Genomic DNA, 24639 nt, shown 5'->3' on the forward strand with positions numbered 1-24639 from the left:
ATCTCCACTGACACTGGAAGGGATGGGATGTGGACCTATTACCACTGTGCCAGGGGCAAAGGTCCTGGCTCTCTATGAGGCCTCTTCTAACACCACCCTAGCAGGGACAGGGAGAGATGACTCATTACTGCTCTGTGGGAGTGGATTCTAGGCCCCCAGTTGGCCTTTACTGATGGGGCTGGGTGGGACCACCCTTTTTTTCTATGGTGTTTAGCTGAATTAGAGTGGTTCTTGTATAAAAGTTTTCGGTCTTGGGAGGCTGCCCCTTTCCCAGTCCTTTGGCTTTTGCTGGAGACTCTTTGTCTGTGTTCATTGGCACTTTGGATTGTTGGCTTCTTCAGGTCCTGATCTGGGATCTGTGAGGCAGAATGAAAACCCAGGGAGCTCGCCACCGTGTTGTTCCTTAGGTCCCAAGGTCCCTACCCAGCCTGTTTTCTTCTCTCCACCTTTCAGGGTCTTCTTATGTTTGTTTTATATGTAATGTCCAGAGGTTTCAGTTGTACTCAGTGGGAGAATGGGGAAAGTACTTCTCCATTTTTCCAGAGCCAGGCATCTGGACATGGAAATTTTAGACCTGGTTTTGTACTGCCAAGTAGATCTATGGGAGGGAGAGCTTCCCTCACATATGAATGTCTTAGCAGAGCTCTTATTCCATGTCTACATTGTGAGAACAAAAAGAAATGAAACAAAACAAGAGGAGAAAAATCCTCTGTACCTGGGTTTGCACGTGTCCGCTCATCTGTCATGCAGGGCAGAAATTGGGGCAGCCATGATCGCAGCCGGCTCGGTTAGTGTTTTGTAAACCAGTGCACCAGGGTTTCATGAGCCCCTTCCAACATCCATTGCTTCTTTCCATTGACTGTCAGGTTATGACCTGTTAGTCAGCTCACTTGGCTGGGTGCTAATGGGCAGAGTGGGGAGTTGCTCCTTCTATGGGCCAAAGGCTTCAGTAGAGCTGAAGGGGCAATAAGCCATCACCTGATCCAACCACCATGGTTTTCATATTTAAAAAAAAAAAAAAAAACTGTGTCAGAAAACAGAAAAGCCTTTCCCCAGATCTCACTGCGTACAACACAAGCAAAGCCAGACCCAGGAGCCCCATTCCCTGCCTTTAAGCCCGCTGTTATTTAAGGTACATTGGGCTGCTTCTCCACCCATCCCTCAGCTCTCCAGTGAACTTCACTCTGCCCCATGGCCAGGGACTGCGGTCTCATCCCAGCCAAGTGCCTCCCATTGGTGCCCTTCATCCCTGGAGGTGGGAGGGGCTCCATGAGGGTGGTGGGGTGGGAAGAGAGACAGGAAAACGAACGTGGCTGACTCCACCTAAACCTGTCCTCAGAATGCAAGTCTGTGATTCACGGGGTCAATGGTCTCATCTTCATATCTGAAAGACAGTGTACTTTTTGTCTCCCTAAGCCCTGTGTCTAGGTCGTTTGGGAAGCGCCTTGGAGAGTCAAGAATAAAATTGCAGGTCAAACAATGGATGACTGGAAAAGTCGGCTTGTAATCAAGAGCATGCTTCCCCATTTCGCCGTGGTGGGAAATCGTCAGGAGCCCAGAAAGCTCCAGGAATCGGTCAGACAATGGGCTATCGGGGGGAGGGGGGTTTTGAATGCTTCTAATCTTAAACTTGAACGTAAGATGTGTTATTGAAATTCTCTGTGCGAACTTGGTGGCAAGCAACCAACCCAAAATGTAAGGAACTGAAATCTGACCTAGAAAGGATCTAGGAGATGAGCTGACCTTGCCCCTTGTGAGTTTTTGGAAGAGCAGGAAATAGAGTCCAAGGTTCCATGTGGATTCCCAGTCCAGCTCTCTCTGTACTGCACCCGTTCAACTGGAAAGAGATGAAGGGTGCAAAGGGAAAAAGACCTACTTTTTCCCTTAATAGAAACCAGGAATGTGGGGATGACAGGCACTAGATATATTATATTAGCTTCCTAGTACCACTGAGAGCAGGAAGCCGGTGAGTGGGGCACAGAAAGATATTCCCATTCGATTCTCTGGCCCTGATGTCCTTTCAAAAACTCATTTGACAAATTTCTGCTTTCCTCCCTTGGAACTCAGATGTCATCCATGGGTCTGAACCTCAGGGTTAGGGATTCCAGAGAGCCATTGGTTGGTTGAATCTGACAATAAAAGCCTGCAACCTCGCCAGTCTACCAGGCTTAGCTCAGTTAGTAGGAGGTGCCGCAAACACAATGGCTGTTATCTCAGTGTATTAGGTCCACAAAGGAGTGGCTCACTTAATCTCTGCAATTAATAGAGCAGAGAGGAAATGGCTCTTCTAGACCCGTGGGTTTGCTTCCTTCCTGTTCAGAGAACTGGGAGCTGGGGGCCCTGAGGTAATGTCATTTCACATAACTAGAGGGCCTGGCTTCTCCAATTCCAAGGGCAATCCACTTTCAGTAAGTCAGTTTTCTATTTAGTTGAGGATTCTGATCTGTGCACAAGTGTGCGGGCACATTGTTGCAATCCTGTTGCTCTTTTTTGCCCTGGTTGTCTGCCACCAACAATGTACTGAAAATGTGGTATCCAGTTGAGACATTTACAAAACTTTGTTTACTGGAGTTCCAGCTCTCACAGAGATGGCGGAAAGATGGGATGGCAGAGAGGGAGCAATTACTTTGGCCTGTGCTCCAAATTGCCAACCCTCCCGTCAGGCATCATTCCATGGCAGTCTCTACCCTCCATCCTAATTACCCTTTTTAGTTCTTGCTTCTCTTTTATGGTCAAGAAGTAAGTCAGTGAAGGAAAGCCTCTCCATAATGCATCCAGAATTGATGGTCAGTTTCAAGGGGCCTTGCAGTTTCTCCTTTGTTTCATCCAGAGTTCGTGGTCAGTTTCAAGGGGCCTTGCAGTTTCTCCTTTGTTTCATCCAGAGTTCGTGGTCAGTTTCAAGGGGCCTTGCAGTTTCTCCTTTGTTTCATCCAGAGTTCGTGGTCAGTTTCAAGGGGCCTTGCAGTTTCTCCTTTGTTTCATCCAGAGTTCGTGGTCAGTTTCAAGGGGCCTTGCAGTTTCTCCTTTGTTACATCCAGAGTTCGTGGTCAGTTTCAAGGGGCCTTGCAGTTTCTCCTTTGTTACATCCAGAGTTCGTGGTCAGTTTCAACGGGCCTTGCAGTTTCTCCTTTGTTTCAGGCTTGTTTCTATCCCTAGGGGAAAAGAGTGGGTGGGTTGTAGATGCAGGATCCTTTTCCCCTTCCCCCCATGTGCCCCACCAGCACCCTTTTAAAAAGTGTGACTAGTAAGTAATTGTTTTGGTTTTGATCAGTGTAGATCTCAGCACAGGATGGGTTTTTCCTAGAACAGGTTCTTGGAGCTGCCACCCGTGCCCTCACTCTGGAGAAGCGGCCCTTGCTCACGCCATTTCCGGGCTAAGCTTCTCTTTGCAGGTGGCCTTTAGAGTCCTTTGTAAGTCTTGCCAAAAATTCACATTAATTGCTTTAGAGTCACACCTCGGTATTGATCAAAATCAGCCCTTCTCCCTCCTCCGTGGCACACCTTATTCTCCGCCAGTGGCTCAGAGTGAGTTGTTTCTGAAAAGCCAAGCTGTCCTAGAAGACCATGGATTTTCCCCAGTTGAGGGGATCCAAAAACCAAGCCTTGGGCTCCAAAAGGTAAAAATCACATTCATCTTCTTGGAAGATGCACATGGCCTCTGAAGGAGCTGACACAGGGCACCTGCTCCTTTGGCTGTGCCTGATGGCTATGCTTAGAGTCTGGCCGAGCCAGGCACTGCTGATGCAGCCAGTTCTGGTTTGAGCAGTTCCTGGTTTGAGCACAGCTGAATTCTCGCAGCTGGTCAGTCCCTGCAGCTTCAGGAAGGTACCTGGTGCCCACACGGAGCTCTGCTCCACACGCTGAGTAGCTCAGCAGCCCCGTGTTTGTGGACAGAGACGGACAGATTCAAAGCAGAATGGCCAGTCAGTTCACCATGAAACCTGCTGTCCAGATAAGTTAATACAGGGCCCAGGATGGCAGCAGCAGAAAGCAGTCCTTTGTGGGAGCTGGGCTGGCACCTCCCAGGTGTGGCCTGGACTGGATCTCGGCTGTTTCCAATGCTTGCGCTCCCTCTGATGCTTTATAATATCCAGGGATGACACCCCACACCCCACCCCAGGAAACTGTGTGCCTCTGGAAGCACATCCCTAGCACCACCCTCCCTTGTCCTGCCAGCATCCTCAGCATAGAGGTCTGACACAGACATTCAGCTTACTTGGGTTTTTTTGTCCTTTCCCAAGAAACAGACTAACAACAACAACAACAAAAAACAAATTTCAAGTCAAGTTCTGTTAATAAAATTATATCAGTCCCAAAGGAGAGTTCTTTGAAACAGCCCTGGGATTTCCATGTGAATTTTTTTTTTAACATTTTTATTGGAGTATAATTGCTTTACAGTGGTGTGTTAGTTTCTGCTGTATAACGAAGTGAATCAGCTATACATGTACATATATCCCCATATCCCCTCCCTCTTGCGTCTCCCTCCCACCCTCCCTATCCCACCCCTCTAGGTGGTCACAAAGCACTGAGCTGATCTCCCTGTGCTATGCGGCTGCTTCCCACTAGCTATCTGTTTTACATTTGGTAGTGTATATATGTCCATGCCACTCTCTCACTTCATCCCAGCTTACCCTTCCCCCTCCCTGTGTCCTCACGTCCATTCTCTATGTCTACATCTTTATTCCCGTCCTGCTCCTAGGTTCATTAGAACCTTTTTTTTTTTTTTTAGATTCCATACATATGTGTTAGCATACGGTATTTGTTTTTCTCTTTCTGACTGACTTCACTCTGTAGGACAGACTCTAGGTCCATCCACCTCACTACAAATAACTCAATTTCATTTCTTTTTTTTTTTTAATATTTATTTATTTATTTATGGCTGTGTTGGGTCTTCGTTTCTGTGCGAGGGCTTTCTCTAGTTGCAGCGAGTGGGAGCCACTCTTCATCGTGGTGCGCAGGCCTCTCACTATCGCGGCCTCTCTTGTTGCGGAGCACAGGCTCCAGACGCGCAGGCTCAGTAGTTATGGCTCACTCAGTAGTTGTGGCTCATGGGCCTAGTTGCTCCGCGGCATGTGGGATCTTCCCAGACCAGGGCTCGAACCCGTATCCCCTGCATTGGCAGGCAGATTCTCAACCACTGCGCCACCAGGGAAGCCCAATTTCATTTCTTTTTATGGTTGAGTAATATTCCATTGTATATATGTGCCACATCTTCTTTATCCATTCATCTGTCAGTGGACACTTAGGTTGCTTCCATGTTCTGGCTGTTGTAAATAGTGCTGCAATGAACATTGTGGTACATGTCTCTTTTTGAATTATGGTTTTCTCAGGGTATATGCCCAGTAGTGGGATTGCTGGGTCATATGGTAGTTCTATTTGTAGTTTTTTAAGGAACCTCCATACTGTTCTGCATAGTGGCTGTATCAATTTACATTCCCACCAACAGTGCAAGAGGGTTCCCTTTTCTCCACACCCTCTCCAGCATTTACTGTGTGTAGATTTTTTGATGATGGCCATTCTGACCGCTGTGAGGTGATACCAATGGCATTTTTCACAGAACTAGAACAAAACATTTTACAATTTGTATGGAAACACAAAAGACCCCAAATAGCCAAAGCAATCTTGAGAAAGAAAAACAGAGCTGGAGGAATCAGGCTCCCTGACTTCAGACTATACTACAAAGCTACAGTAATCCAGACAGTATGGTACTAGCACAAAAACAGAAACATAGATGAGTGCAACAGGATAGAAAGCCCAGAAATAAACCCATGCACGTATGGTCACCTTATCTTTGACAAAGGAGGCAAGAATATACAATGGAGAAAAGACAGCCTCTTCAATAAGTGGTGCTGGGAAAACTGGACAGCTACATGTAAAAGAATGAAATTAGAACACTCCCTAACACCATACACAGGAAGTAAACTCAAAATGGATTAAAGACCTAAATATAAGGCCAGACACTATAAAACTCTTAGAGGGAAACATAGGCAGAACACTCTATGACATAAATCACAGCAAGATCCTTTTTGACCCACCTCCTCGAGAAATGGAAGTACAAACAAAAATAAACAAATGGGACCTATTGCATAGCAAAGGAAACCATAAATAAGACAAAAAGGCAACGCTCAGAATGGGAGAAAATATTTGCAAACGAAGCAACTGACAAAGGATTAATCTCCAAAATATACAAGCAGCTCATGCAGCTCAATATCAAAAAAACAAACAACCCAATTTTAAAATGGGCAGAAGACCTAAATAGACATTTCTCCATGTGAATTATTGAGAGTCCCCTTGCAGGAAAACGTGCATCTGATGTAATGATTTTTCTTGGCCTAAGACCAGGGCCCAGGACACCTGATTCCAGTCTTGCTTCTGCTCCTAACTAGCTATGGGGCTTTGTCCATCCTTTGCCCACCCTGAGGACAAAGATCAAATGAACCAAGAGTAAGAACAGCAGCCACGTTTAGTTGAGCATTGACTAGGTGCTATGCACTTGCTAAGCATTCGGGGCGCCTTATCTCCTGTAATCCTTAGGATAACCCTGAGATGAAGAGGTTAGCTCCAGGAAACTGAGGCTCAGGGAGGTTAAGCAACTTGACAAAGTCACAGAGGCAAGACACAGAGCTCAGAGCCTGCTTTCTTCACCACTGTGCTCTGCTGCCTCTTGGATCTGAAGCGTGTTGAAAACCACAAAGCTCCAAGCACATATCAGGTGGGAGTAGTTGTCGTAAGAAAGTGCAGCACCCTCTCAGCATTTGTTCATTCATTCAGCAGCCTGATTGCTTAATGACTCGTGATCTGGAGTTTTACCTTTTGAACACTTGGGCATCCACCCAAGTTTAATAAGGCATCCAGTCTCTGCAGTGAGTGTATGGAGTTTTAACAGGAGGCAGAATGTTTGCTCCCTCCTTTTGAAGTTAAGATCTCCACTCCTCCCCCAGAACGGTGAGTGGATTGATTACTAGTGCACGAATCTCTAAAATACTAGCACTCCAGATGGGAGCGCTTCAGAGCCCACATGGAATTGGAACCCAGTCGTCTCCGTCTCAGTCTGCACCCAAAGTTGCGAAGATTCCCCAGCTCTGAGCAGCCGCCTATTCCGTTCATAAGGCAGCTCCCGAGAAAATGGAGGCGTGAAGGGCATTAGACATACAGTCGGAGAAGGAACGGGACGCTGCGCTCACGGCGCACCTTCTGTGTGTCGTCATGTGATGATAATGAATGGCTGACTCTACGGTTACCATGAGTTGGCATGCCCAGTCTTCCTTCCGGCCTTCCCAGCCATTGCCCCTCTTTATGGATGAGGACGCTAAGATCCAAGAAATCCCATGACTTGTAGTAGGATGCTCATGGCGAAGGTGGGGAGCTCTATCAAGGGTCCCCATTTGGGTGGCCCCAAGTGCAGCCTGCTTTCCACCTGCAGTGTGACGTAAACCAACGGCTCACCCCTTCTTCTCCTTCTTGTCACCTCGAATGCAAATGGAGCTGAGGAAGGGGCAGAAAGGAGTCCTGTCTGTCCCTCTGCTTTAGACTGGTGACCTTAGGTATGCCCGGTAGGAGGAGGGCCATTCACCGGCTGCCATGGCGTGTGGTCAGGTTGGGGGTTTGTACCCCTCATCTTCAGAAGCACACACTTTTCTTTGCAAAAAGCGCAGGGAACTCAGTAAGGAGACCTCAAATTTCATCCCAGGGCTCTAACTAGCACTTTGTGAGCCCTTGGGTAAGTCCCTTTGCTCTTGAGGTCAGAGGGCCTGCATATCTCAGGCCTTCTGCCACATTTCCAGGGTCCCTCCTGTGTGCCCAGCCCTGTGCTAGACCATGGGCTACAGCAGCTCCCAGTCAAGGGGTAGGTAGACTCTTCCCAGGCTTCCTGCACTGGGAACAGATGTGTCCTACTCTGTAGTTCTGCCTGTCCTCCTCGGAAGCCGGGAGGAGAGGATGGCCAAGCGGCTCCCTTGTGCACGTTCCTTTGTGGACAATAGCTCGTCTCCTCCTGTGACACAGGGACTAATATCTCCACTTCACCGGGGAGGAGACCGAGGGACTTTCCCAGTGTGGCGCGGGCAGTAGGTTGGAAATTCCGATCTCAAACCCAGGTGCCCTGACCAGCATCATCCAATGCCCAGCCTGTGAGCCGAGAGCCAGGCTAATTAAAACCCCGCAGGGAGTAGGGACAGCCAGCCAGTGTCCCCTGCTTCATGCCGGCTGTGGGCAGGGTGCACTGGCCCCAGGAGAAGGGAGCAGGGTGTATGGCCCCGGCTTCCAGGAACCAGGGGGTCCAGGAATCAGCTCACTGGGGAGGCAGCTGTCCCCGACAGTTACTGGGATCCTGCACGAGGCTGTGCCCTCTGCCCACGTCAGATGACGATGAACACAGTGTGGATATGAACGCAGTGTAAACCACACAGGGTATTGCCGCTGTGAGCACTTTTTTTTTAATGATCAGAGATGGGCATTGGTTCAGAAAGGCGATGAGAGACAAGTGTCCTTGGAGCTCAGGTAGAGACACAGGGCCCCTGAGGATATCTCAGGCTCATCAACAGCCCCGCTGCCCGAGGAGCGCTGGATTTATGGTGTAGCTCTGAGCATTCTGGGTCAAAGCCTGCAGTGCGTATGTGCCTTTCTATTTGGGGATCCTCCCCACGGAGCACGCAGCTGTTCGCTCCTTTTCCTCCCGCCCCCTCCTCCTGCAGTGAGGGCCCGGCCCTGTTCCAGACACCCCGCCGGGCTGGGCCACCAGGCAGAGGCCTTGCCTTCAGCTCGGCTCTCCTGCGAAGCGCTGCTCGGCTGGCAGGACACCACTGGCCTCTGCATCCGGGTCCCACCTGGGTAGCCCCGTCCAGCAAAGCAGTGACCTGAAAATCGCAGTCAGTTTGCAGGGGGGGCTGCCGGGAGGAGGAGGTCTGTTTGGCAGCTGGCGCCCACTGGCATCTGGGCGCTCGGCACTGCCTATTTCTGAACTTCTAGGAGCCCACGTTAGCCGTGTCTGCGTTCCTGCCCGGCCTCTGCCCACAGCTTCCTTGACATCAGGCCTGAGGTGACAGGTGTCTGGAGCTTGAGCTGCCTGGGGGAGGGGGAGGGTGGACACTCTCGGACCCCAGGTCAGGGTGTCAGGAGAGTCTGGCTGAGCTGACACTCAGGCACGACCCCCATCTAGGGTGTGTGCAAACCAGAGGGGGGCAGCCCTGGGACGCAGACCCAGGGCTCCTCAAACTCTGGCTTGGCCTGTGCAGGCTGAGGCCCCTTGCTTTTGTTGAAAATCCCCAGCTGGAGAACTCAACGTGGCTCTGATTGCAGACAGATATTTGGGTCATAAGCTGCCCCTGGGGTACCCAGTTCTAGACCTCAGGTTGGGGAGGCGACAGGAAGCATGCACTTCTGAAGATCAGGCTACAGATTCTGATTTCTGCAGTTGACATAGAAGAATCTGTCAGAACCCTGCCTCCTGCCCCTTGGCCTTTCCTTTCTCCTCCTCATCTACCACCTCCCCTGTCTCACCAGATCGCCAACCCCAAAGTACCAAAGTTAGAAAGACAGGCAGGAGCCCAGGCCGGACTCGACCCCTGAGGGCCCAGACCCAAGGCCCAGGCGTGGCAGCTGCCACCCCTCCCTCCCTGCCCTCCCCCCCCCTCCCTTCCTCACAAACCCCCTCTGTGTGCCTCCCCCTGGTGCAGCAGGGTGCGGTCCCTCTTCTGACTCCATCCAGAGCTGTTTCTCCAGGCCGGTCGCCCCCCTCCAAGGCTGTCAGCTGGCACACAGACACTCTCGTGACCCTGAGTAAATGCTCGGTGGACAGCGGTTGCCCTTCCTCTTGGCCAGAAGGTCCCTTAGAAATCGTCCAGGTCGCCTCCTTTGTTGACCACAAGAGGCCCAGACACACGAAGGAGGAGGCGTGTCCTTCACGGGGCCAGTTAGTGAATTCATCACCATTTCTGGAAAGCGATTGCCTCTGGGCCTTGTGCTGGGAATGGAAGAGAACAGGATCATTTGTAGGAAACCTGCTCCGGGGCTTAATTCACATCTGCAGATGCCAGCTGAGCCCTGTCACGACACTAGGTGCTCTGCGGGTACAGAGATGAGGAGGAGACAGCCCCAGCCTTCTGAGAGCTGCGTTGTGGAGGCCAGGGGTGGAAGGGGTGGGACTCGGGGCCGGGTTATCCTAGAGACCCTTGAAGGCCCGAGGGAGGAGGGTGCGCTTTCATCTGCTGGACAAGGTGCGAATTGTTGCTGCGGATACGAAGGCTGGTAGAGCAAGCAGACAGCCGGGCCTTCTGCGGGAGGCGGCGTTCTCTTTCATGGACCCCGTGGAGCGCCCGACAGATGGGCAGTAACAATAACCACCGTTAGCGAAGGTTAAACGTGGCGTTTGCGACTGCTGCATGCCTCACCCATTCAGAAGTGGTCACCTAACTTGTACGATGGTAGAGATCTTGAAGATTTTCAGCTCCGAAAATGTTGCCTGCCACTGTCTCGTGAACAGTAGGCCTACGTGGCCCCCTGCAGTGTGAGGAGGGCAATTTGGAAATAACCTCTGTGCCTCGGGGGAGATGCCCAGCCTGTGCTGTAGGTCAGGGCTTGGCAAACTCCCACCCGCGGGCTAAATCCAGCCCGCAGCCTGTTCTTGTAAATAAAGTTTTATTAGCACAAGCCACACCTAGTCATTAACATATCGTCTGGAGTTACAACAGGGACCACTTGGTCTGCAAAGCCGAAGATAGTTACTCTTTGGGCCTTTACAGAAAGTTTACGAGCCCCTGATCTAGGTCACTGGGCTTTGGATCATATTTTCCGAGGCCGCAGTTTCCTCCCATAAGTGGGTGCTCGGCTCTGTGCCACTTGAGGGACAATCACAGATCCTGGCACCTCTCCAGGCATTCTGCTTCCTCTCCTGTGCCGCAGCTGGCCTGACCCCCCTCTGGACCTATCCCTTCTCCAGAGGCCTGGCCTCTCTAACTCTTCCTTGTCCTTCCTGCAACATCCCTTTCTCTCTCCCATCAGCATCCAGGCAGACCTTTTACAAACAGATGGAGCCGACCGTTCCTCGGTGTAACGCCCCGCCCAGTGGTTTCCCACCGCAGACATCTGACAGTCCGCCCGCTTCCCAGGGCTGCAGGTCCCTCTGTGAGCCACGGCTGTCCCCCCGGCTCGCTGTGCACCAAGCACAGTGGCCACCTGCCCGTCCTCGGAGCACGCCGAGAGCTTTTCCCCAGGGCCTCTCCCTTCTGCCCTCCTGCCTGGAGCGTTCTGCTCCCAGGCCTTCTCCTGGCCACTCTGTCACATCACTGCCCCTTCAGTCCCCTGAAGGATCCTGCTCACACCCTGTTCTTGTTCTTGCCGTTTCCCTACCGTCTGTTCCACTAGAACTCCAGCTCCGTCTCATTCTGGTTCCCCGCCCCTCCCCCGGCATGTGCTCATTCTCAGGGGGCTTTCTGTTCCGGGCCCCCTCGACAGCCCTGCTCTGTACAGTAGACGCCTCCGTCTCTGTAGTGGGCAGGTGCTCAGTGCCACTCGCTAGCTGCCTCTTTTTCTAAAATAAACTTGAGGCAATAAAGTTGTCTAGTGTTAGGGCTGTCTGTGTGATGCTGTCAGAAAATCTCAACATTTTCTTGCCTCTTTTTCTCCTTTAAGTCAAGCCTTTGGGCTTTAGAACAATGAACCTGGCCGATATAAAATACCTCCAGGAAGTCAGCCCCCAAACACCAACATCCAACATCTGCTTTCTGAATATATGGCTTCAAAGAGCTAAGTGTACGGTAGCTAAGTGCTGTCCGTCCTATGTTTTTAAGCCACAGGACAGCTAAGGAACTTAGAAATGCCTTGCCCTTTCCTGTAGTTAAATCTGACATAAAATTACTTTATTGGCAGCATTTTAACAAACAAAAATCTCCTGTGTTTTCACCGGTAATTCAGCTTCAATTTTCCAAGTGAGAAAAAAGTAATTACGAATGATGGCAAGGAGACAGTTTTGAGGTCTCTGTTAATAACACATTCAGGGCGAGTCTTCTTTCTCCGGCCCACTCAGGGCAGCTCCTTACAGTGAGGTGGAGCGAGGAGGAATCACTCTGTAGGAACAGCCCCTTGACTGTCAGCACTCCGGCCACTACCAGTACCAGCATCACTACCCCTCCACGTCCACCACCAAGACCATCACCACCAACCACCACCACCACCAGCATCACCACCTCCACCACCACCACCATCTCCACCACCACCAACACCATCTCCTACATCAACACCACCTCCACCATCACCACCTCCACCACCAGCATCACCACCACCTCCACCAACACCATCTCCTACACCAACACCATCTCCACCACCACCACCAACACCATCTCCTACATCAACACCACCTCCACCATCACCACCTCCACCACCAACACCATCACCACCACCTCCACCATCACCACCTCCACCACCAGCATCACCACCTCCACCACCAACACCATCTCCTACACCAACACCATCTCCTACATCAACACCATCTTCACCACCACCACCACCACCATCTCCACCACCACCATCACCACCAACACCATCACACAGACACACACACACGGGAAATTTTTCAGGTTCTATGACATGCTCCCTGATGTAATCACAGACACCTTCCACACACAGTGAAAGAAAGAAATATTTTCGGGTTTTCATCATTTTCATTATGTAATCTACTCTTGTTGCTGTGAGCTTTGGCACTATGGGACATCAGCATGTGTTTGTGGCCAAAATTAAACTAGGATTCATTACAAGAAAGGCTAATATCTCCGAGTACTACAACTTTAAGACAGACAAGTTTGGATGAGAGATCTTCACTTCATAAAAGGATTTACTGAGGATTTCCTTTCAATGGCAGATTCTTGTTGCATTTTATTATGATTTGGTTGACAAAAGTTAGCCTTGCACACAGCTGTTCAGGAATGCAGCCAATGAGTAAAGGCAGATCTGCCTTGAATGGCAAATGCTGCTGAGTAACTATGTTACAGGCTATTTTAGGACCACCAAGAATGTGTTTGCATTTTCAAGAGTGGAAAGAGAGAGAGTATTTATTCGGTATGAACACCATGCCAGGCACTACGCTCACACCATCTCCACCTCTAAGCTCATGTGATTCTGATAACAAGTTTGTGAGGTGGCCTCAACTCTCCCCATCTTGGTTGCACAGCACTGTGAATGTACCAAAGGCCACTGAATTGTACACTTGCAAAAGCTTAATTTCATGCTCTGTAAATTTTGCCTCAATTTCAAAAAAAGAGGACCTAAGCCATTTCACAGTGTATACATATGTTAAATCATCACGTTGCACACTTTTCAAAAAATCACATTGTACAACTTCAATACGTATAATTTTTAGCTGTTGATCATACCTCAGTAAAGCTGGAAAAAAGAGAGGACCTAGACCATGGGGAGGGTCTCTGCACTGACCTGAAGCTCCTTAGCCCATGTCCCTTCGCAGCCTCTGCTTCTGTGGCATCAGAGCTCCAACAGCCTGGCTCAAAGATCTACTAACTAGGGTGCGTACGTTTGCAGGCCATTAGTATATTTTAGAGCCAGAAGTTGGCACCTAGCCACTAAAATGTGCTTATTCAGTAAGCATGTGACCTCCAGAATACACTGGACTAACCGGGTGTCTCTGGATTCTTCCCCCACCTACACAGCTGTTGGGTTTCTCATGCAGGGAACTTCCTGCCATGGTCTAAAGCCTGTCGCCATTTTATTTAGCCCGTTGTTGGGACACAGGCAGAAGCAAAGTCCCCTTCTGCTTAAGCTTCAGGACTGGCCTTCGAACCTTACAAAGTCTGGGACGTAATTTTCTTCTCTGAACCTTATATTCCCTTTTATAAAGCTGGTGCCTCACATTGTATAAACTTCAGTCCCCACAAAGCAGAGGTCTGAACCTGGGCGCAGGGAAGGAGGTACTGATCAATCCCCAGCTGGTTTTCTCTTCTTCCCACTTAAGCTACTGGCTCCTCAGACGTGGCTGCCTGCCGCTCTCCAGATCAACACAGCTAGTCCACACACACACACACACACACACACACACAGTGTTCCAGTCATTCCTTGTTGAAACACACACACACACACACACACACAGTGTTCCAGTCATTCCTTGTTGAAACACACACACACACACACACACACACACACACAGTGTTCCAGTCATTCCTTGTTGAAACACACACACACACACACACAGTGTTCCAGTCATTCCTTGTTGAAACATACACACACACACACACACACACACACACACACACACACACACTGTTCCAGTCATTCCTTGTTGAAAGGGCATGGAGAGCTATTTGGGGAAGATCATAATTTGACCCCAGCTGGTCTGGGGCAAGCTGTGCTTTCTTTAACATGGTCTGGAATTGGAGGTGATGTACACCTCCTGCCCATGGCAAGGACACTTGTGAACCACGAGGCTCTCCTTGGCCTATCTGCACCCCAGGGAGAGAGGCCCTCTTAGGTGGGGGAGAAGAGCATTCATCTTTTCTCTGCAGGAGCAGTCCAGAAAGAAAGTCATAGCATCAGCTTACCAAAGCTGGGACCCGTTCACTTTGTGGGTGGGGAAACTGAGGCTCAGAGTGAGTAAGGGACCTATGAGAGGTCACACCACAAGGTATCAATACTTAGAAGCAGATCCCTGGGAGAAGTGAGAAAGTTGGGCTTAAATGAACTCCGAGGGCCCTTCTGCCCTCTTCATATGTAGAAACCCAGGTCTGCCCAGTGGCCCTGGTGGTCTCCAGCCTCGGCTCTGCATTCGCTTTTCCTCTTGCCTGCATGTTTCTGGGCGCATCAGCCTAATTCAGGTGAGATACAGATGACGCTTGTCAACCTCAGTCCTGCGCAGACAGACTCAGCGGGGCTGAGACGATGCCCTTGCCTTTGACCTTCGGCTTCTAGTGTGGCTCCGCAGGCAGTACCTGCTTGATCTCTAGGCCAACCTCATCAAGTCCGGGTGCTTGAAACCAACTCCATCTTTCTCTTCTCCCCGCAAGTGGTCATCTTTATCCCACTAATGATGCTACATGGGAAGGCCTTTGGAGGAAACCGGGGCAGGGTTTCTTCCAGTGGAAAGAGGCCAACCTGGCAGTTAGAGAAACTGGCCCATGGGCACATCTCTTCCTGGCTCTCAGCCTCATGAGCCCTCATGTGAATGGGAGGGACCGGCCTGTCACTAAGGACCTGGCAGTTCTGACAGCCTAGGAGTGCAAGGCTCGCACTCCAGAAACGCCTGGTCAATGACGGAATACTTGGAGGCGTCTTGGGGGGTGGTACAGCTGAATTATGAGCCCATCAAATCTACATGCATCTATCGGTTTGGGGCCATTCTTAGAGTTGCTAGTTTTTCCAGCTGGTGTGTCTACACTACAGAAAGGGAGAGCACGGTTCTCAAAAACCCCCAGGTCTGCTCATTTCTGCATTTGTTGGGGCCGCTCTGGTTGAAGCTTGTTGAAGCCACACCCTCATGTTGGGAAGCCTGAGGGTGCAGACGGTGCGGTGGAGCCCAGAGTGGTGGGCGCTGGCTGTCAGGTCGGTGCCATCGGTGCCAGGCTGCTCGTCTCCCTCCACTCCCACCCCATGTCCCGATTCTAGAGCATGTGTCCTTATTTGCCAGAGAGCAAGCCGAGGCCCACACTGGAGGGCACTGGGGCAGCCTGGGGACCCAGGGCCTGGAGAGCGACATCAGTGACAGTGACTGCTTCTGATGTGCACTCCTCAAAGGTGCTGTGAGGCACCCAGGGCAGGCCGAGGACTCATTCTACAGAAGAAAACTTGAGGCTCAGAGAGGGGGAGTGACTTGCCCACAGTCACACAGCAAATGGAGGAGCTAGGACTTCCATCAGGTCTTTTGCTGCCTACTCCAATGCTCCTCCCTCCACCCCAGCCCGCCTCTGCCTGCAGAGCGTGCAGTCTCTGTCACTTCGGGGCAAGCCCGCGGCACCAATACAGCCCCTCTTTCTAGGGTGAGATTCTTGCTCCAAACCACCTGTTAGCAGAGATTCATTCCTGAGACAAACCGACTCCTCTTGAAGCCAGTCAGGATTCCCTGCAGTTCCCATCCACCCTGGGATTCTCCAGAGCCTCAGGTCTTGCAATTCTGGAAATGCTGAAAGTCCTGTTTGTTCTACAGAAAGATCAGTTTGCGGGGACGTCGTTCTGCAAAACAACCGTGCAAATGATACATCAGCTACGGGTGCTCCTCTGATCCCATGTCTACACGCAGGCAGGTTCCCTCTCTCTCCCTCCTTCCCTCCTTGTCCCTCTTCCTGCAAACCCAGTCCTGCTGCATCGTGTCCTAGCTATTCTCCTTTCTTCTGAGCAAGTCTACTGGGGAACACTCCTGTCTCAGAGGGCTTGAAATGCAAGCTAGTTGGCCAGCGTGAGGTTCTTGGGAACTCCCAGGGAGCATATGTAACAGTACTGAGGAAAGGTGTTGATGGAGCATGCGTGGACTCGTGTGAGAGAGGCTGAGAGAAGCAGAAGCAGATTGGCCGGGGCTGCCCCCGCGGGAGGTGCTAATGAGAGAGGAAGGGGAGACTAAATACGCCACAGGCGATTTCCAGCTTTTTGACGATCTTGCCCGGGGCTCTCTGGAGGGAAAAACGAGGCTGCCTGAGCCAATCTCTCCTGGACACCTTCGGCTTCCTGCATTCTTACCCAGGAGGGACGGTGCATATTTTTGCTGGCCTTTTGTAGGTGTCTGTGTTAAACCTCCAGCTAGAGTGTTCAAAATCAAGTGTTTATAGCAACCTGCCAGACTTCTTTGGAAAGAGTTATATATATATATTATATATACATATATGTTCTTCTCCTTATGCCCATTTTCTGAGCCTGGACTGTACTCTTATACTCTAGACCCTTTACCAAGAAATCTTTGCCCTTTTTGCCATTCTGGACTAAAAAAATGTAGAAAGGGAAGAATTGCCATATGTCATTGTTCAGACAGAACCAGAAATAATGTTGACTTCAGAGCTGAACTTGGCCTCTATCAGAAGGGTTGCCTTTGTTTTCTCATTATTTAGGGGGTGGGGAAGGCATCACATGCTTTGAAATGCATTTTAATGAATGTTTATAAGGTCGTGGGGATCACATTGGTGGCTTTGTCTGCCCGATTATGAAATGGGACTCCTCCGGCACTGGTGGATGGAGATAAAATCATTCCTTTCTAAAAGACGCCAGGACACCGTTCCTCATTCCCCCTCCCTGCCCTGCCACTGCCCGGACCTGTGAGGGCTGGGCCTCCTGGGGTCTAGTGTTGGTGTTGGCCCCTAACTAGCCGTGGGACCACAAGCAAATCACCACCCATTCTGTTTTCTGTAAAAAGTGAAGGTTGAGATGTGTTGTCTCGCAATCCCGCTAGCGGCTACTGATTCACTTATGGTAAAAAAAAAAAAAAAAAATGTCCTCCCAGTGAGTGGGCAGAGTCACGTGTAGTACAAGACCTGAAGGAAGTAGGGGCTGGCTGGGAGCTGGGACCCATAGCTTGCTGTACAGAGTCCACAGGGACTGGCAAACGGCACATAGGTAAAGCTGTTTAGAAGGGTCTGGAAGTTTGGTGGGGACCTGCCACCCCCAGCATGACGCTGAGAGGGGAAGTCATTCCGGGGTAGCAAGCTCTCTGCTGCACTTGATCTAGAAGGGTGGCCACGGGGTTCAGTCAAGCACAACAGCCCAGACAGGCTGACCTCGGTGGTGGCAGCAGCCTGGGTCTAGGGGTGAAATTAACTCGTAGTAGATGTCAACACAGCCGCCTTCCCTCGGCTTGTTTAGGCTTGGCTGGGGATCTGGCCATCCGGCCAGGGTGCTTTAGGCAATCTGTTGAAAGCTCTCCCTGTAAAATCTGAAATGCAGAGCTGCGGCCTCTAGCAAAGTGGAGTCTCGTTTAGTCCATTGAGAAAGGAAAGCTGGGAAGAGGCTCCCGCCTGCCCCGCCGCTGAGACTGCGGAGTCAACCAGCGCCCCCCATTGGACCCCCAGGGACAGCAAGGACAGCCTGCCCGCCGACTAGGGAGCCTCCCAAAGCGTTCAGGGAAGCTAGCACCAGTGGCGTCCGGCTGCAGGTTTGGCACAGCAAGGGTAGCACCTGCTCCAGCAGATGGGATCCACCAGCAGCACAGCGGCCCCCAGAACCTCGCAGGGGCATCCTGGGGTCCGCTGTGGGGTTGAGGGCCTGAAAAGTTGGGGGCACACACACTCTCAGTTCAGAGAGCTGGAGACCCCTTTCCTTCGCCAGTGGTTCCCAGTATTAACTTTAGCATCTGGTGGTCATGTCCCACCTTCCCCACCTCCTGCCACCTTAGTCCCAACAGGATAATGGCAGACCAACAATTAAATGAAAGCCCTAGTATCTGCCAGGCCGTTCCAACTCACAGCTCCTGCCCTCCCTCCTTTCCCTCCCATCCCCCAAGCCCATCCTTCCCCCGCCTGGTCCTATGCAGACTTCACTGGCATTAAACTCGCCTTGAGTCCAAGACATCACGAACAGCGCATTGGGCACGGCCATCGCCAGCTCGGACTCCCGGCAGGGGATCCTATGTAAAGCCCACACTGAGTCGTTCCTTACTGATCCATTTTAGACATTTCTGTTTTCAATATATTGGATTTGTTCTAAGTCTTTGGGAAAATGTAGAAGAGACCAAATTTCAGCCTGAAATGCAGTGACTTCTCTGTGGCCCATAATGGATTGAGTGAACGGCCAGGAAAACACGAGGCGGAGCTCGCTGGGTGCTGAGTCATTTGTGTTCATTGGTCCACGGATTCATTCAGCTTCTGTTTACTGAGCACCTGCCGTGGGCCAAATACCTAGTGAGCACTCCTGGGTTCCTGCCTGCCCCGTGGTAGTCAGGCCTCAGGTGAATCTGGTGGCGGACCTGCCCCTCAAAGTGCCCTTTTCCGGGTGGTGGACATCTCAAAAGGAAGGGCAGGGAAGTAGGCAAGTCCCCTCGCTAAGAGAGGGGGAGCCCTTTCTGCGGGGATGGGATGGTCAGTGTCCAGCCATCGGCGGGGGAGGATGGAGGCTGCGGGTCGGGGAGCAGCTGAGTGACGGTGGCAGGCCCCTGTATCTGCCCGGGCCCTGGGGCCCTCTAGCTGAGCCGCTCGGGGCAAGCCTTGCCCATCCCAGGGTCTCAGGGGCCCTCCCTGTCTTTAAAGGCCAGGGTTGGACTCCCAGAGCACTTCCAGATCTGCCCTCTGTAATGCCAGCTACTAGTTAATGAGGGTCCACTAGGTGCCATGGAATCTGTCCCGTCTCACATGATAGCCCGAGCAGCATCCTGAGATGGGAACTAAAATGACACTCATTTTACAAATGAAGAGACAGAACTCAAGAGATTCTGTGTGGAGGCCAATACGTAGTGGTTGCGTCTGCCTCGGGACCGGGGCCCTAGGCCATCCTGCCTCCACCCATGCTCTCAACCTGGCAGTCCACTGAGAGCCAGCCAGGGAGCTGTAACAAACCTTGGGTGCCTGGGCCCCGCCCCCGCCCCAGAGGAGACTGAAGCAGTTCAGCTGTGGTAGGAGAGCCTGGGAATCTGGGGGTTTCTAAGTGCATCTGATGGGTGCCAAGGATCCAGATGTGCAGCCCTGGGGGATCTCTTTTGACGTTCACTCTGCTGCAAGAGTCACGGCCACTGTCGTGCTAGTAGGTGGCCCTCAGGCACGCCTTGACCCTCCAGTGAGCCAAACGTAAGGGGACGTCAGAGGATCAGCAGTGGATGTCCCAGTAAGACTTCAAAGCTGGAAAGAGGTTTCTTCGTGCAAAAGTGCTTCAGGGGAAATGTATCTGGTAGAGCGCTGGCCTTTAGGTGATTTCCAGGCCCATCTCTTCCCACACATAATCCTCCACTCCACTCCCTTCCCCTTCACTGCAGGTCATGGTCATTTACAAGACAGCCACGGATGACTGTATGAAGCCTTGAAAGAGTAGGAAATACGGCATTAGTAACTTCTTTGATTTGTTCCCAAAGGCTAGGCTTTTATAAATGGCGGGCAGTTCCCCCAAGTGCAGATCACAGATCGGGGCCTTTTCCTGTTGTTTCCTATCTCCCCAGCCTGAGGATGCATCTGCACGGAGGCATTTCTTAATTAGATAGCTTTATACTTTTTTGGTGGAGGATTGTAAGTTATTCCATTAAAAACAAGCAATAGAAAAATACAGAGAATAGAAAGTGAGTTTCCAGTCACCCCCAAAAGATGACTACTCCAAAGAGTTGCATATACTTCCTTCCAAGGTGTTTCTGTGCACTCATAGCAATGTGTGTGTATGTGCGTGCACATGTGTGTGTCTGCGTGTGTACAGATAAATGGAACCATGCTATAGTGACTGTTATGCAGTTGTGTTACGCTCCAAACAGTGTCTCTCAGACAGCTGCCCAAAAGAACACGCCAGATCTACTTCACTCCTCCAAAGCCTCTGCTTTATCCCATTTTCTCACCAGAGCCTGATGCATTTAACCGAGACAGGGAAGCAACCTAAAAAGTTCAATGTCTACGTCACGCTTTTCCTTTTAAAAAATCAGGTTACCGGTAGACAGGTGGGAATTGCAAGTTTCTTAGCGATTCTCCTTTGCCCTCCAATGTCTGCCCACGGCCCAGTGCACTCCGTGCCTTCTGCATAGTTTCGCTGAAAGCTCCTTTAAGTGGGCAGAGAATATCCTTCGCGTGACTTTCTGTAGTGTTTGGTGTAGAGACAGCATAATGCTTTATTTGAACTGTAACACGCCAGTCTAAATGAAACACAGCAACAAAAGAACAAGCCTCATGGTTCTAAAAATAGGCTGTATTGTATAGTTTTGACAACTCTTTCTAAGTCTTGAAACTGAGAGATCTGTTTTATCTTGCAAGTTTCCTGTTCAATAGCTTTAATGTGCCAAGCCTTTATAAACATTCCTCTGTCTCCCCCCTTCCCTCTCCCTCCCTCCCGCCCTTCCTCCCCACCCCTCTTTTCTCTTCCAGCCACAGGGAACCGTTAAGAGGAGACAGGAAGGAGAAACTTTCCAGCTTTCAGGCATGGCCGAAGGAGGTTACCCTAATAAAATTAAGAGACCATGCCTTGAAGATGTCACCCTTTCGATGGGCCCCGGCGCCCATCCCAGCACAGCCTGTGCAGAGCTGCAGGTTCCTGCGTTAGCCATGAACCCTAGCTCTGCAGCGATGGGAGCAGCTGGCCATTCATTACTACTCGAAAATAACCCCATGAACGGCAGCGTAATGGGCTCACCGTTTGTGGTGCCACCAACTGCGGAAATGGGACTGAAAGGCCCCCCTCTTTCTTACTATGACAAGACCAACACTGTGCCTGCTGTGGACCAGGAACTTCAAGATCTGCTGGAGGAGCTAACAAAAATTCAAGAACCTTCTCCGAGTGAGCTCGACCTTGAAAAAATCCTGGGGAGCAAGCCGGAAGAACTGCTGGTCTTAGATCACCCCCCGGCCACCCTAGGCGTGACTCCCAAGCCTGCGGTTCAGATGCCACACTTGGAGAGCCTTGGTTCCAGCAAGGACTTCGCTTCGAGCTGCAGCCAGGTCCCTGGGGTGTCGCTTCAAATCCCGCCCTCCTCCGCGGGGATCAGCTACGTCATTCCCTCCACCAGTAAGCAGATGGTCTCCCCCAGTTCTTCAACAGCACAGGCCAAGAGCCAGGTCCAGGCGCCGCTCCCTGCGGCTGCCTTGCCCCCGCTCCCTGCGGCTGCCTTGCCCCCGCTCCCAGTGCCTCAGTGGCACCACGCCCACCAGCTGAAGGCGCTGGCGGCCAGCAAGCAGGGCTGTAGTACGAAGCAGCCGGGCCCCGCTCCCAGATGGTCTGGCCTGCCTCTTCCCGGCCTCTCCCCGCCCTACCGCCCGCTGCCCTCACCACAGCCGCTGCAGCCCTTCAGCCCTCAGGGCCTCATGGTGTCCTGCATGTCGTCGAGCAGCCTGCCGGCGAGTGCTCTGCAGGGCTCTCCCGATGCCTTATTGTCCAGCGTGGCGCCCAGCAGCGGCGCTGCCCTGGGGCCGGCCATGACCTATGCCCCCGAGAAGCTCCCCAGCCCCGCGCTCCAGCAGCAGCCGCAGTTCAGCCCGCAGCCCTCCATCCTCGCCAACTTGGTGTCCTCCACCATCAAACACCCTCAAGGGCACCTGCTATCCACTCTGCCCACCAGCAACCCGGGGCCCTCCACTCCCTACCACGCAGAGAGGCTGTCCAGCTCCGGCCTGCCGCAGTGCCCCCTGATCCGGAGCCTCGCTCCCACCAGCAGTCCGCTCGGCCCGCAGCAGCCGCAGCTGCAGCTGCCGCCGCTGCCGCCGCCAGCCAGTACCATCCTCAAGCCCATGGCCACCAGCTCACCCAGAACCCTGAGCCTGATCACGCAGCAGGGGCTGGCCGGCCCCAGCCCGGGAGCCCCGGAGCCTTTTACTTTCGGCCACACCAAGCCCTTGTCACATTTCGTCTCTGAGCCGGGCCCCCCGAAGATGCCCTTGGTGCCCGCCGCGTCTCGGCAGCCTGCCCTGCTCCACTACTTGCAGCAGCCGACGCTGACGCCGGCCTCTTCTGCCACGGCCTCGTCCACGGCCACAGCCAGCTTGCAGCTGCAGCAGCAGCAGCCGGACGCCGCTTCGTTCCTTCTGCAGCACGTGACGCAGCAGCCGCAGCGCGTTCGGCGGTCGGTGGCCTCGGATTCCATGCCTTCTCTGCCCAGACAGGTAAGCCGATCTCATCTCTGGTTGCGTCCCTTGGTTTTGGAAATAAGAACCATGTTTCATGGTATTGAGAGCCGGCTTTGGAGGCAGATCCAGGCTGTAGTCCTCTTTGAGAGTGGACTTCACTCTGGAAAAGTCTGTTGAAGCCAACTTATTCTGCGCGGTCGAAGCACAGTATTCATGAGGTCAAGGTTATGGTTTCAGTTCCTGTGCAGGTCGCTTAGCTTCCCTGGGAGAAAAGTGCACCCACAAGGTGCCGCCAGGGGAAGGAACCAGGGCAGACGAGTCAGAATCACACAGAACTGGGCCGTGAGGCACGTTCCCTCACCCAGGACCAGTGAAGCCTTCATAGGATGCAAGGAAATTGCATTGAAGCATTTAAATTTTCTCCCTGCTGGTGTAAGGCTGCACACCGAGCCTTCTAGAAGTGTCACAGCAAACGTCTGCTGGGCAGCGGCAGCGTGCCATTCACCCCTGCACCAGGTGCTGAGGCAGGTCCTAAATGAAAATGTCAGAGACGTGTCAGGTAGTTACTCTTACCATCCCCATTTTACAGACGAAGTAACTGAGGCTCAGAGTGTTGAAATGACTCGCCCAGAGTCACACAGTTAGCCAGAGGCCCAGCAGCAACTTGAAGGCAGGCGGGCTTGCTCCAGAGCCCGTGCTCTTCTCAAAATCCCCATGATGTCTCTCTCATCTCCTACAGTCTTGTCAATCACTCAGTTCAGCTACTTCTCCCTGGGCGGTGTCTATCATAGTTCCCACTTTTCGTTTGCTCTGACCTCTGCCTGTATTAGTTACCTATGGCCGCGTAACAAATTAGCCTATAACTACTGCTTAAAACAAGACACATACATAACTTCACAGTTTCTGGGGGCTGGGAATCCTGGCACAGCTTAGCAGGGCCTTCTGGCCCCAGGTCTCTCACAAGGTTGCAGTCATCTTAAGGTTCAACTGGGAAGGACTGGCTTCCAAACTCACTGCTGTGGTTGTTGGCAGGCAGCAGTTCCTTGCGGGTTGTTGGACTGAGGTCTCGGTCCGTCATGAGCTGTTGGCCAGAGGCCTCCCTTGGTTCCTTGCCACGTGGACCTCTTCATAGAGCCTCTCACAACATGACGGCCAGCTTCATCAGAGCAAGCAAAAGAGAATGCGCCAGCAAGAGAGGCAGGGGGAGTGCCAGCAAGTCAGAAGTCACAGTCTGTATCACCTAGTCTGGGAAGTGACATTGCATCACGTGTGCAGTATTCTGTTCATTAGACGCGAGCATGAAGATGTGAATACCAGCAGGGGATTACAGGCTGGGGAGGGTACCAGGAGGCAGGGATCCCTGGGAACCACGTTAGATGTCTCCCTGCCCCAAATACCGTCTTTCATGCTTCCTCTTTTCCATTGCTCTCAGGCCTGCCCAAGTTCAGGCCCTCTTGATTCTTCATCCGAACTCGTACAGTTGACTCTTAAACTGGTCGCCCCAATAAACCATCCGTTTCTCTGAGAATTACCTTGCTATAACACAGACCTGATCATGTTCACACTTGCTCGGAAGATTCTGGAGGCCCATAAGCTGGCTCCATCTACCTCCTTAGACTCAGTGTCCATCGGGCCCCAAAGTGCTTGCAGCTCCCGGCCCACTCTGCGTTCTTGGCCTTGACTCCCACTGTTGCCTGTGTCTGGCCTTCCCTGCCCACCTTTGCTATCCTGTCCCACTCTTACAGCTCCTAAGGCTCAGTCACCATCCCCCCCGCCCCCCAGGAAGCTTTTCCCCAACTGTCCTCTGGACTTCTGTCTCCCACTCTGCCTCCTTCTTCTGTAGAGAAGCCAAGGAGTAGGTGGCCGTAAAGTGCTTGGCTGGGAATGTGGCCCAAGGGAAGCTCCTGGTGTGGGCTGACCTCTTTGCTGAGGGCCCTGGATGACCATGGCCGTGGCAGTCCCCAGAGGAGAGAGACCGTGTCTTTTT

General features: G+C 52.0%; 1 protein-coding gene across 8 annotated transcripts in view; it reads left to right on the top strand.

Annotated features, from left to right (window-relative positions):
- Nucleotides 1–1437: 1437 nt before the first annotated feature.
- MAMLD1 (mastermind like domain containing 1) overlaps nucleotides 1438–24639 on the top strand; it is a 56311-nt gene continuing 33109 nt past the window's right edge. For 5 of the 8 annotated variants that reach the window (XM_059911387.1, XM_059911389.1, XM_059911390.1 and 2 more), the window contains exons 1-2: nucleotides 1438–1575; nucleotides 20961–22688. In XM_059911387.1, the coding sequence (XP_059767370.1) occupies nucleotides 1480–1575; nucleotides 20961–22688 (1824 nt within the window). In that variant the 5' untranslated portion in view covers nucleotides 1438–1479. The remainder of the gene's footprint in view (nucleotides 1576–20960; nucleotides 22689–24639) is intronic. The other 3 variants (XM_059911388.1, XM_059911392.1, XM_059911394.1) reach the window with 1 other exon arrangement.

Source organism: Balaenoptera ricei, chromosome X (genome assembly GCF_028023285.1).
Source record: "Balaenoptera ricei isolate mBalRic1 chromosome X, mBalRic1.hap2, whole genome shotgun sequence".
Taxonomy (NCBI): Eukaryota; Metazoa; Chordata; class Mammalia; order Artiodactyla; family Balaenopteridae; genus Balaenoptera; species Balaenoptera ricei.